The 11,936-nt window shown below is 39.9% G+C and overlaps 1 protein-coding gene across 1 annotated transcript in view; it reads right to left on the bottom strand.

Annotated features, from left to right (window-relative positions):
• Positions 1–11,936, bottom strand: part of LOC103458067 (intracellular protein transport protein USO1-like) — a 55,987-nt gene that overhangs the window by 34,938 nt on the left and 9,113 nt on the right. Inside the window, exons 4-8 of the mRNA XM_008398616.2 lie at positions 8,839–10,903; positions 5,874–6,208; positions 4,772–4,916; positions 4,405–4,605; positions 3,186–3,445 (exon numbers count right to left, since the gene is read on the bottom strand). Of these exons, the coding sequence (XP_008396838.1) occupies positions 3,186–3,445; positions 4,405–4,605; positions 4,772–4,916; positions 5,874–6,208; positions 8,839–10,903 (3,006 nt within the window). The remainder of the gene's footprint in view (positions 1–3,185; positions 3,446–4,404; positions 4,606–4,771; positions 4,917–5,873; positions 6,209–8,838; positions 10,904–11,936) is intronic.

Raw genomic sequence — 11,936 nt, forward strand, 5'->3', positions numbered from 1 at the left:
GTGGTGTTAGTGATGAGAAAACTGCATTTGATTTGTTGCTGTTTCTTTCTTTTGTTTTTATTCATTTCATTTATTCATTATATTCATTTATTAATTGTGTAATTATTATGTTTAGACTAGGGAAAAAAAAATCTTGTATTTATCGGTTCTGTTTTATTTCTTTTCTTTTCTATGCTTGGCTTTTGAATAAGGTTTACACACATGGTAAAATGATAAAAAGGGGGGAATGATAGGGAATTTTTGGTATTATCATTTTGTTGTTACTTTAGTTCATATTCAGTCTAATGTTAGTCAGTTTAAAGTGTTCTCTTCTTTAGTGTGTGTGTGGACTGACCTGGAGGTCACAACTGCCTGTTCATCTTCATGTAAAACAGTTTGACCAAGATTTGAACTGGGCTCAGATCGTAGGTCAGATGTTAAATTGTTTTACGACCTTTGCTGTGTTTAGGTAAAATGTTTTACGACCTCTGCTGTTTTTCCTCTGCTGTCTATCTTGCCTATCCTCCCTCTTTGAAGTTTGATAATAAAAGACAAGCTSTWCCCAAAGATTTTSAGAACACATGGTGAGCGGCTTGGAGGAGCAGTTCACTGTGCCTTCTCCTTCTGCAGAAGTTTGGTTAAAAACTCATATACGTTGTCTGTGGTTCTCTTTTTTCATGTAGGTTTAGGAAAATACCTAACAACTACRATCCAGTACAATCCACCATCAGTGTCTGAATGGATGAATGACTGAAAATAATGTGCAGTGCTTTGGACTCCTCTGGACTTGATAAAGCTCTGTACAGGTCATTTACCATTTGTAGAAACCATCTTTCATAGCAGGTCCAGCTGCAGGTCCTTTATCTTTTCTTTAAAAATTATGCAATTTTGGAAGACACTACTTCTGGCATTAAATATGACCGATGCAAATTCATACTACATAGCTACAGATATCTGTGTCAGATCTACCAATAACTGATTAATGCCCCAAATGTAGCAGGGCTTATGGAAACCTAACCGTTTAATGCAGTGGTCCCCAACCCCCGGTCCGTGGACCGGTACCGGTCCATGGACCAATTGGTACCGGGCCACGCAAGAAATAATTAAATATTTCCGTTTTATGTATTATTTGAGTCTGGAGGATCTTTTATTTTGAAAATCCTTTAACCGGATTCTCTCGGTTACCTCCGTGCCAACATTGAGCCCACAAGCAGCAAAATGAGTAAAAAAACAGACCAGATGTCTTTGGAAAGTTTCTTTGCAAAGGGGAAAAGGCCCAGAGAAGAGACAGGAGAATGAAGACCAGCACCCCCGCGCTACATGACACAAAAAAATAACTTTTACCTATCAAAATTGCTTCTCAAATTGATCTGAAAGATCCACATTCCCATAAAACACCTAGATATTAATTACTTAGAGCTGAAATAAATTTAATTAGTATAGAGCCATCCAGAAGAATCGGATCGTTCCTGAATATCGTACCACTTTATTGCACTTTGGTACCAGCGTTGTCCCATATATGCGACACCTCAGTCAACACCTCCACACAATAATTCAGTGCTGAGTGACAACTTTTTTTCATCGCAGATGTAACATGTGTCTCAGTACAGCTAGCTTTGTTAGCAACTCGTACACTCTTACCTTTCTTTAAGCTTTCCTTCCAAGTGATGCTAAAAGTTGGACGAAGTTCCCACCCTCTGTGAAAGYGAAGCGCTGCTGATTTAACATGTCGCCATATCAATTTATGCAGCGTTATTATATTACTGACGATTAGACAGACATCGCCTTCCAGAGGAAACCACTGCGCATGTCTTGGAGCTCCGCGTGCGAGTAAAGGGGGAGGCGATGGGTGACAACAGACACGCAAGTCACGTTATTGCTCGGATTTTACGGCGCCATCTTAAGTCCCTGAACTTCACATTTTAACGGACAAAAAGAGCAATGCGACTTGGATGTAACGAGTAACGCGACACTTTTGTAGAAATGCAGTGAAGTAGAAAGTACAGATACTTACTGTAAAATGTAGTGGAGTAAAAGTAGAAAGTACCCATTATTAAATCTACTTCAGTAAAGTACAGAAACACGAAAATTGTACTTAAGTACTTGAACTTCGTTACTTCCCACCACTGCAAACTGCTTCGCCACGTAGAGACCAAGCAGGCTGTGGATATAAGCAACACCTCGGGTGTTATTGTCTCTCATCACTCCCTGATGTCTCGTTGCAGAGAAAGAAGCTCAGGGCTCCCGTTAGTCAAGTTAAATTAAAATAAGTTAAAATTTTCACGAAAATAAAATGTTCGTTTTCGTGGCGCATCTGTATCTTATTTTGAAGGGATACGTAAACGTTACCATAGAGACCAGAGTCAGAGAGCGTTTGGGCAGTGGTCGAGAGGAGATGAGTAGAGCTTGTTAGTCTTAAGTCTGGTTTAGACGGCAAGATCTATCGGCCGATTCTCCAAACCTCTGTGACCACAGAGCTGATAAAAGTACAACAGGTTCAAGCCACACGGCAGGAGCAACACATCACACAAACCRATTCCACTCGAACATCCCCATTCCAGAGGATAATCAAGTAAAACTCCCAACATAGCATATGGGAATTTAGAATAACCAAACACGGATGACGATGTAGAAGCAATAGTGATAGTTTGTGGAGTCATTTTAAGAGATAAAATACCTAACAAAAAGAAAAGGCGGTGGATATAAGGCGACGGGAGCAGCCGCTCTATTTGCTGCACTATGATTTGGAGGTGACTATGTTTTTTCATAGTTAACATTTTTAACTGAATAAACATATAATACACATTTCCACATATCATCTCCGATATCCACCGAACTCTCAGTTGCGYGATATGTCAGTTGTTTGAGATTCCCCTCTGTTCTTACGTCACCGCGCTTTCTGATTGGCTACCTGTCACATTCAACAGGTTGTGTACTCGTTCCCAATCAGGGAAAACCCCACAGGCTGCCATAAAAGGGCCAAGACAACCCAAATTGGGCATATTCAGGATTTAGCGGGAACACCAGAAAAGGCAGAAGCCTTATCTGACGGTTCTTTCCCCCTCTCCCCTCGGGCCGCAGCAAAATTTCCAAGTCTTGACCGGTCCGTGGTAATAAAAAGGTTGGGGACCACTGTTTTAATACACCAATTAACAATTYACTCAAAATGTAGAGATGCTTATAGCATTAATGTACATAATACATACCTGCTATATTGGCCCTGCATCAACTGCAGGCGCTGACAGAGTGGAAGGGGTGGAGCCTGCTCCAGATGGGCGGGAACACCCAACAGCCTGGCTGTGCGCAGTTCCAGAGCAGACAGGGCTCGATGTTCACAGTCCAGCCTTTCCTGGTACTGTTCCCAAGACTGCAGCAGCTCCTGGAGCTCCTCAGTGGATACCTTCATCTCAGATGCATCAGGAAGCTCTTCCTCCACCTTCTTCAAAACAGCTGAGGCTCTCTCCACCTAAACAGCAAATCCGTCCATTAGCATACTATGTATTTATCTTTAGCTTTCTATAGCTTTAAGGACACTGCACAAACATAGTTATGGACAGTTCATCATGTTTGTGTATAATTTAGCCATAGAGGCTCATTTCTATCTACACTTCCTGGCTGGCTGATGATAAAAAATTGGATAACAAGGATTAAAATTTTTGTTATATTTGTCATGCCTCAATAGGTAAAATGTTTATCCTATTTATAGGCATCAAACTAAACTTCATTCTGAATGTATTTTTAAAGTTATTTTTTACATTGAGATAGCAAATCCATTATTACAACTAATTATAACATAACCTGTTAATCTTGACAGTATGTCTGGGGCTTGATCCTTGTTTTTGCATGTACATATAAAATGGTCTCATCTGCATCTGATTAAGTTACATGAGGTGGACACATTTTAGGGCTCTTATCAGTATAAAACCAAAAAAGCAAAGGACCTARTGTAGAACTCTGGGGTACACCAACATGGACAGAAGTTTCAGAAAATGTGTTATCTATGCAAACATACATTCTCATTCTTGTATCAATTTCATTGCAGAAAAAAATACTTTTTCAAAACTTAATGCTCCTATTTATGCTGTTAATCTAAAGGTTAAAGGCATCAAACACTTTCTTCAAGTCAACAAAGATAGCCCATCCTATGCTATCTAGGATGGGCTATCTATGGGCATTTGCTCACATTAAAGGGGTGAGCAAATTACAACATAATGCTTTGTACAGCATCTTTCTCTGCAGGTCCAGGTCTGCTGGTAAGCAATGTAGTTTGTTTCATTAGGGTGTCACATAAGATCCAAATAAAACAATAAAATTTGGAGCTGAGTAAAATCGTATAAATAGTGTGATTGTATAAATTCTCATCTTATCASGATTATTAATAACACAATTCTGAATTTTAAGAACATACTTATTTGGTGTACTTACACTGTTGGCGATCTCGAGCCACTCTGTGATTCTCTGTTTACTGCGTGCTGTCAACTTGTGCATGCAGTGATATAATCTTGATACCCATCTCCAGATGGTGGTCACAGCTGCCTCCCGGCCTCCACGGCAGCTCATTTCTGAGCACCACTCCCTCATGTTTTTCAGACATTTCATGATGGACTCCATCTCTTCAGATAGTGCCTGAACAAAATTAAGTTTCAATGTGACTGAGTCAAATCATAACTTTGTAAAATAATTTTTGCTTTTATGCTGCGACAATAAGTGAAGGTAGCAAGAACTTGGTTGCAACATACATGATTGAACTTTGAAATTAATTCAGTCTTGTGAGGAAGCAGTTTATACATACTATGAGCCTTTCTTCCTGGTCAGTGTAGTCAACAAGGCAAGTGACTTTCTGAGAGATCAGCTGCAGGAGTCTGTCTGCTGAATGAGCAACTCTCTTAAGGATTTCATCTTGAGACTTTGTGTGGTTTCTGTGCTGCTCTGCACACCTATAAAAAGTTTTCAGTTTTTATTGCTCATTAAGAAACTGATTTTGACTTAAAGCAAATGTTGAACATTTTTACTTTAATCCAGTGTGCATTTCCACGAAGTCCCACTAATTTTTTTGGCCATACTTTTATATGCCCAAAAGTATTTGCCCACTTGACTTTACACAATCATGAATCTGGAAAAAGGTTGAAATCCTAACAATTCCAGCTGCTCTGGGAATGCTTTCTGCAATGTTTATGGGTGTTTACAAAATTTTTTGACTGACTTTTCCCATAAGCACGTGTGAGGTCAGACACTAAGATTGGATAAGATATCTGGTGTGAAGTTCTCCTGCACCAAACTCGCTCCTCTACTTCTGCTCAGCAGTGAAAACCCATTTAATGAAGATCTCTACACACCACTCTTCAGCCCATCTGAATACAAGATGAAATTTGGAGCTTTGTTGTTGACTCTGTCAAAAGTTGGTGAACGTTTTGCAATCTGTGTCTCAGAATCAGATGATACCACTGTGATGTTAATTGATCTACTAATTCATGGATAAGTTGGTGTTATTCCCAATCACTTTCATAGTTTACAGCGGAATGCTTAGCAATGAGGAAATTTCGCAGCTGTTTGTACAAGGTGGCTGCATGCTTAGCTGATGGATTTCATACAAGTCTTGCCTCAAAAGAGATTAGAAAACCTGAACCCCATTGTTAAAGGGGTGAGCAAATGCTTTTGACATTACAACATAATGCTTTGTACAGCATCTTTCTCTGCAGGTCCAGGTCTGCTGATAAGCAATATAGTTTGTTTCATTAGGGTGTCACATGAAATCCAAACAAAACAATAAAATTTGGAGCTGAGTAAAATCGTATAAATAGTGTGATTGTATAAAGTTTTGCATGCAACATTTTATTATTTGTAACTATAACATTTTTCTAATCCTTTGACATTAGCAGTTAGACCCAATTTACCTGTGGAGATTTTCTAGTTGTATGTGTCCTTTTGCCAGGAGTGTTGACATTCTAACTAGGAGTTGGCTCAGAATCATTTCCTGGAGCTGTTCTACCCTGTGTGAAGATAAGCTAGTCAACACAACAGCCTGTTTTTGAAGCTCCTCAATGTAGGCCTGAAACTGATGCTGAAGAGATGCCAAAGCATGCTGTGTCTCTTCTATCCTTTCACAACATGGTCCAGTAGAACCCTGGAGAGGCAGCAGAAAGACCTCTGTGTCCTGCAGAAACTGGACTGCTTTATTGACAGCAAGGGTGTAGCTTCTCAAGCAATCTCTTGCCCTCAACATATCCCCCTGAAAAAAATAAAAAATAAAATGTTTGTACATTTGCTGTTCCATGAAAAGGCATTTGCTCTAAACTCTCTTGTTTCTGCACTTTTGCTCCACTTAAATGTTTCAGATCAAACAATTTCTTCATCACAAAAAACTTGAGGAAATAAGAGGTTTTGATATTATGGTTTCAGTTTTTAAGATATAAAACTATCCAAACAACTTGTTGTACATCCTTTGATGTAAAACCTTTTGTGCATCCCTTCTGATGCACAAAATGTATGAAACGGATCCACTAGCTCAGCATCAGTGCTGCTATGCCTTGCCTTATTCTTCTGTTTATTCTGGTGTCTCTACATCTCTGTGTGGGTGTCCTATTGCCTCTTGCTCTGTGTGTCAGATATTTAGCTACTCATCTACCTCTTTGAGTGATAATGGTGTGTATAATAAATGTAGCTTTTGTAGCTCTGGAGGCGAGGGTGTCGAAATTGGAAGTCCAGCAGATAGCCTAGGCCCCTTAGCCAGCTAGGGGCCAACAAAAACAGCAGTCCTTCAGTGGAAGCCGTGCAGTGAGGATCTCAGGCCGGCTGAGTCATGGTACATAGCATATTTCCAGAAACCTACCCCCAACTTGTCTGCATTTCTAACTGAATTTTCCCACTGAACAAAACACCTGCTAAGAAGAAGACTCTGCTACTTGGCAGCTTCATAGTCAAAAAAATGGCATTAGAGACGCCAGCAACCAAAGTCAAATATTTGCCACGGGCAGCATCAGCTCTTGCCTGAAACTGTTGGATAAGAATAAGCCAGCACTAATGACAGGTTACACCAATCGGTCACCAAAGTTAGTTTGGTCCGTTGGGCAGTTTGCCAAAACAATGTCATTATAAACAGTTATTTTCTCTGGTCGTCTGCCTGATCTGACTAGTGGCGACATATTTAGCTTGATGCTGTCATTCAACTGCAGGTTATCTAGATGGTGTCCTGAAAAAAATTTGGCCTGCATTGATAATTGGCATACATTTGAGAAAAAACTGGTCTGATCCAGAAAGTCTGCATCCATCCCACATTGAATGGAGTAGATCCTCTTTCTAGAAATCTGACCAAATTTATTAGTCTGCTAAACCACTAAGACCCAGTGTCCAGACCAGGAAACAGTTGAGGTTCACCCTCTGCAGCTTCTATACATCCACCAGAGTCAAGTCTCTCTTACCCACTGTCAAGATGTAATGGATTAAAGATTAACCTAAAAAAGATCAAATTATAAAAATCTCAAAGATAAATATAACTCTGAGTAGAAGAAATCTAATCCTAAAGCTCCCACATACTCAGGCGTACTTCACTCCACGGAGGTTCATGCGGACTCCAGGCAGACTCAAAGAGGAAGTCCGCAGGACATTTCTGCGCAACAGTGTACGAGTACTTAGTGTCTCAAAGTAAACTCCCTGGTGGAGAACAGTTTTCACATCAAACTGTATTGTATGTGACACTGAGTTGATAAGGTTGAGAGACAGTACACCCAGTAGCGAGGACGTGTAGTCTGACTGCCACTCTCTGTCCTGCACTGACAGGTGTGTTAAGGCTTCCTTGATGGAGAAGACACAAGGCTAAGCTCCCAACAAGCTCATCAAACCTGCTAGTATCTAATAGGATTGTGGGAAATAAAGAAATTTGTCACAAGAGGATTTTAGGCTATCAGTATGCTTGAGCATGAAATCTCAAACATCTGCGGACAGTACATGCAGAGTCCATGCAACTCAGGGTATGCGCACAGTACATCCAAGTATGTGGGAGCCTTCAGTGTCCCCATTTTTAGTTGCAAAGCACTAAAACCACTTTTGCTTGTGTTTCATATCATCCACCAGTCTCCTACTCAGTGTTTAGATCATATCTCAAATTTTGTTATCTGATTTAATGTTAAATGCTAATAAGATCATTATAGTGATAGAGTTCTTCAATGTCAACCCTCATGTTGACATTGAGGGTGAAAGAATAAATATAGCCTTTAATACTATCTTTGACTCAATTGACATGATGCCATCTGTCAATAATTCTGGTAGGTTTGTCCGCAACTGACCAATTGGTGGTCGCAATTTGTCCCAAACTACATGCGCCTAATCTGGAGGAACTGAATCTGCGACAACTTTCTTCTTTTAAATTCTGACAAGGCAGAAATTTTGGGGAAAAAAATMAAAAAACTGCTGAGGCAATCACGTGATCTCAATGGCATTACATTAGCCTATTAATAAAGTCTGATCCAGAGAGATTGCATATTTAATTGGGATATGTCATAAATCCCATATTAAACAAGTTTCTAGGATGGCTTTCTTTCATCGCTGGAGCGTTGTTAAATTTGGAAATATCCTGTCCAGGTTGATGCTGAAAAATTTGTCCATGCATTTGTTACTTCAAGGCTGGACTGCTGGAATTCTTTACAATCAGGAAGTTCATCAAATACAGTTAAAAGCCTTCAGCTGACCCAAAATGCTGCAGCAAGAGTTCTGAGTAAAACTTTCTCAAAACACATACTCAGATGAACCCAGCACCTTCTTGCTGCTGGACACACTAAAACCCCAACAAATCCTTCATGTATAAAATATTTAAACATGATATTAAATAAAGCATTATAAGTGCTAATAGAAATCACAACTTACCATTTTTGAGTCACATTCATTCAGGATGGAATTCTTCAAGTCCATCAACTTATCGCATTGTCTCCTTGTTTTGCTTCCCTTCTTTTGCTCTAACACTTGAAATGCTCTCATTTGTAACTCTACTACCTTCTTTACAGACAGAACTCGCAGGTATTCTCTGTCAATTGTCACTTGGTTGGGCTTCAACAAAGAGGTGCTCTGAAGCTCTCTGAGGGTTTTTGAGAGAAAATCCTGAGTAGAGTTTCTCATTGATTCAAGGTCCAATTCTGTGAGCACATTCAGTTCAATGAGACTGAGATTATTGAAGACAGTGATTTCCCAAGTATTAACGATGTCCTCAGTTTGTTTAAGCCTCTGCTGCTCCACAGTCAGCTCTGAGGGAAACAGGTCTGCAGAGATCAACTCAAGATTATAGCCAACCTGTTTATGCAATCCTTTCATTAAAGAAAATTGGATAAGGAGGCTGTGGCACATTTTGTACTTCTCTACCAGGTCCATGCTATCCTCTCTGGTCAAATTAATTTGACGCTGAAGGTTCTCTTTCAGAATCCCCAATCCCTGCTTCATGTTCAGGTAATTCTCATGATCCCTGGATTTCATTTCAAGCGATRTAATTTTATTTTGAAGTTCAGAAATGACATAATTTATTTCCTTCAGCTGCTCTTGAGGAGTCCATGGTATCAGACAGTCAACCTGGGATTTGTRCTCCACTAGGAGGAGTTTTAGAGGTTTTAAGAGTTGAGAGGCCTCCWTTTTTATCGGAAACCTTAGTCTGCTCATCTCGACTGACATTTGACTTAAGCTTTTTTGTATACTGACTAAGGTGTTCTTTCTTGATTGTACAGTCTTGATGAGTTGATCCATCTCCTCTTTTTGGGCCTTCTCATGGTTGATTATGGTTTTGATCTCTTCCTGGAGCTTTCTAATCTTGTCAAAAAGTTGACAGTTCTCTGTTACACTAAGTTCTACTGCAATGTCTTTACTCTTCATTAAAAGAGCCTCACAGATTGCTGCCTGTCTTTTTCCCTCAGCTAGGCGTTCTTGGACCTGGCAAACTTTATGCTCCAAATCACTGTAACGTATAGGTTCACTTTTTGCACACCTTGATACCTCTGTCTGTAGATAGACAACAATCCAAGAGTCTAAATCAGCCATCTGCTCAAATAACTTTTCTCTCGTTTGGAGCCCAGACTCTAACTCTTTTATAGCTTTGGACAGCTTGTCAGTGGTGAACTTTGACAGTTCTTCAAGACGTTCTAGAGAAATATGTACAAATGGTACCTCCTGAGCCTGATCCAGCTGTGGAAGCAGCTCTGTCACCTCCTCCACCAATGACTCCAGTTGGCCGAGTTTGGTCATTACTTCAGACTGAAGCTTCTTTAGATCTCTGAGCTGCCGGTGAACCTCTTCAGGAAGAAGTTGCACCCACTTGCTTCTGCCCCCAATGCCACTCTCCATTTGCTTGGCCCATGCAAGGCCATCTCTAATTACTGTGATAATTTTCTTCATGACAGGGTTGCTGCTGTTTGTTGTTTGAGATAACAGTTCATCTGCAAGGCAAAGCTCATTTTTAATCTCCTTGAGCTTGTTGTTTATCTCCTCTGGTTCTCTCTTCCATTGGGAGCTGTGAAGTAATTCTTCTGACWGTTGCTGTAAATGGAGGTATTGCTGCTTGGCTGCTTTAATTTCAGCGTTTGCCTCCATCAGGAATTGTGCCTCCTTGCAACTCCACTTAGTAGGTAGGGAACTCGTGGCTTTAAGGTCGCTCCAGAGTAGATTTACATGTTCCTGCAGACTGTGCAGATTTGTTAGAAGAGTGTCGATGTAATGAGAATGGACATTTGCATGATGAAGGTGGTCTTCAACAGTTGTTTCCAGAGCCCTCCACATTTCTAGAAGAATATTTTGCTCAATCTGTGCAGTTTCCTGATCCAATCTACTAAGGTGGAGACAAATCTTTGAGTGTGTCATAAGCAGCTCCCCAAGTGTCACTCGGTTTCCCTCCACACGTCTCTGGAAGCAGCATAGTCGCTCTACCTCCTTGAAACTGCTCTCCTGTGGGGATCTGAATGGCAAAAAAGTTACTACAATTTTGCACATGCATTTTATTCTGAAATTCAAAAACAAATTTGCTATGGAAATCAAACAGCATCTCATTATGCTGATGGGGTGTGCTTACATTCATGTAAGAAGTAAAACTCTCCTATATTTATCTATATTAAGTAAATTCTAGAGCAAACAACTTCCCATCCTCCAAAACCAAAACTGTGTGCATTATGAAGAACACCAGTCAAGATGACATCAATATATTAAACATTGATAGTTCTTTAAAATTTGCCTGAAAGTGTTTAAGCAAACTCATATCTAAAATGATAAGCTGATAAACAGAACCACCTAACATGGAGGTAAAAACTACGGCAATATCAAGTCATCAAAGTACAGGCCTACATTTGGTCAATATTCAGTAACAGTCAGAGCAGCACAACAGTGTAACGGCTTACTATAAAACAAATGATGAATTTGAGGTTTTTAGGACACGTTTGAAGACCTGCCTATTCAACCGTTATTTTATAAGACACAAGAAGTGAAAGTGTTGTGAAGGTGCATTTGAAGGATTTTTTATTTTATTTTTTTACAGCCGAAAATGCTAATTTAGGGGCATAAATGTGAAGATCTGTATTTTCCTGTGTATTTATTTTTAGGTTTTTCTATGTCTAGATCTATTTTCCCCTGTGAGCCTCTGTGTCTTGTCTTGATTGTTCCCAGACAGGCGCGTGCAGASGGGGGAGCTGGGGGGGCTTGAGCAACTGCCCTTTTTTCTCCTTTCCCCCAAGTGCCCTTTTGGTCAATTTTTATTTATTTTTTAATTTTTTTGTATTATTTTCTAAGCCCACTTGTGACACATAACATGTACTAAAATTATTAGTATTTTATTTTTTTTGTATAACATAATAAGCCGGTCACCTTGTTACCTTTGACCTTTTGCCTGTGACGCATGATGCAGTTGCCTCTCGCGCAGCGAGATAAGGCGGATAACTGGAGCTCAACGTAGCGAACGTTCCAGATTACAGAACAGTTTTTGGTGAATTAAAAAAAAC

The sequence above is a fragment of the Poecilia reticulata genome, linkage group LG22, assembly GCF_000633615.1.
Source record: "Poecilia reticulata strain Guanapo linkage group LG22, Guppy_female_1.0+MT, whole genome shotgun sequence".
NCBI classification, from domain to species: domain Eukaryota; kingdom Metazoa; phylum Chordata; class Actinopteri; order Cyprinodontiformes; family Poeciliidae; genus Poecilia; species Poecilia reticulata.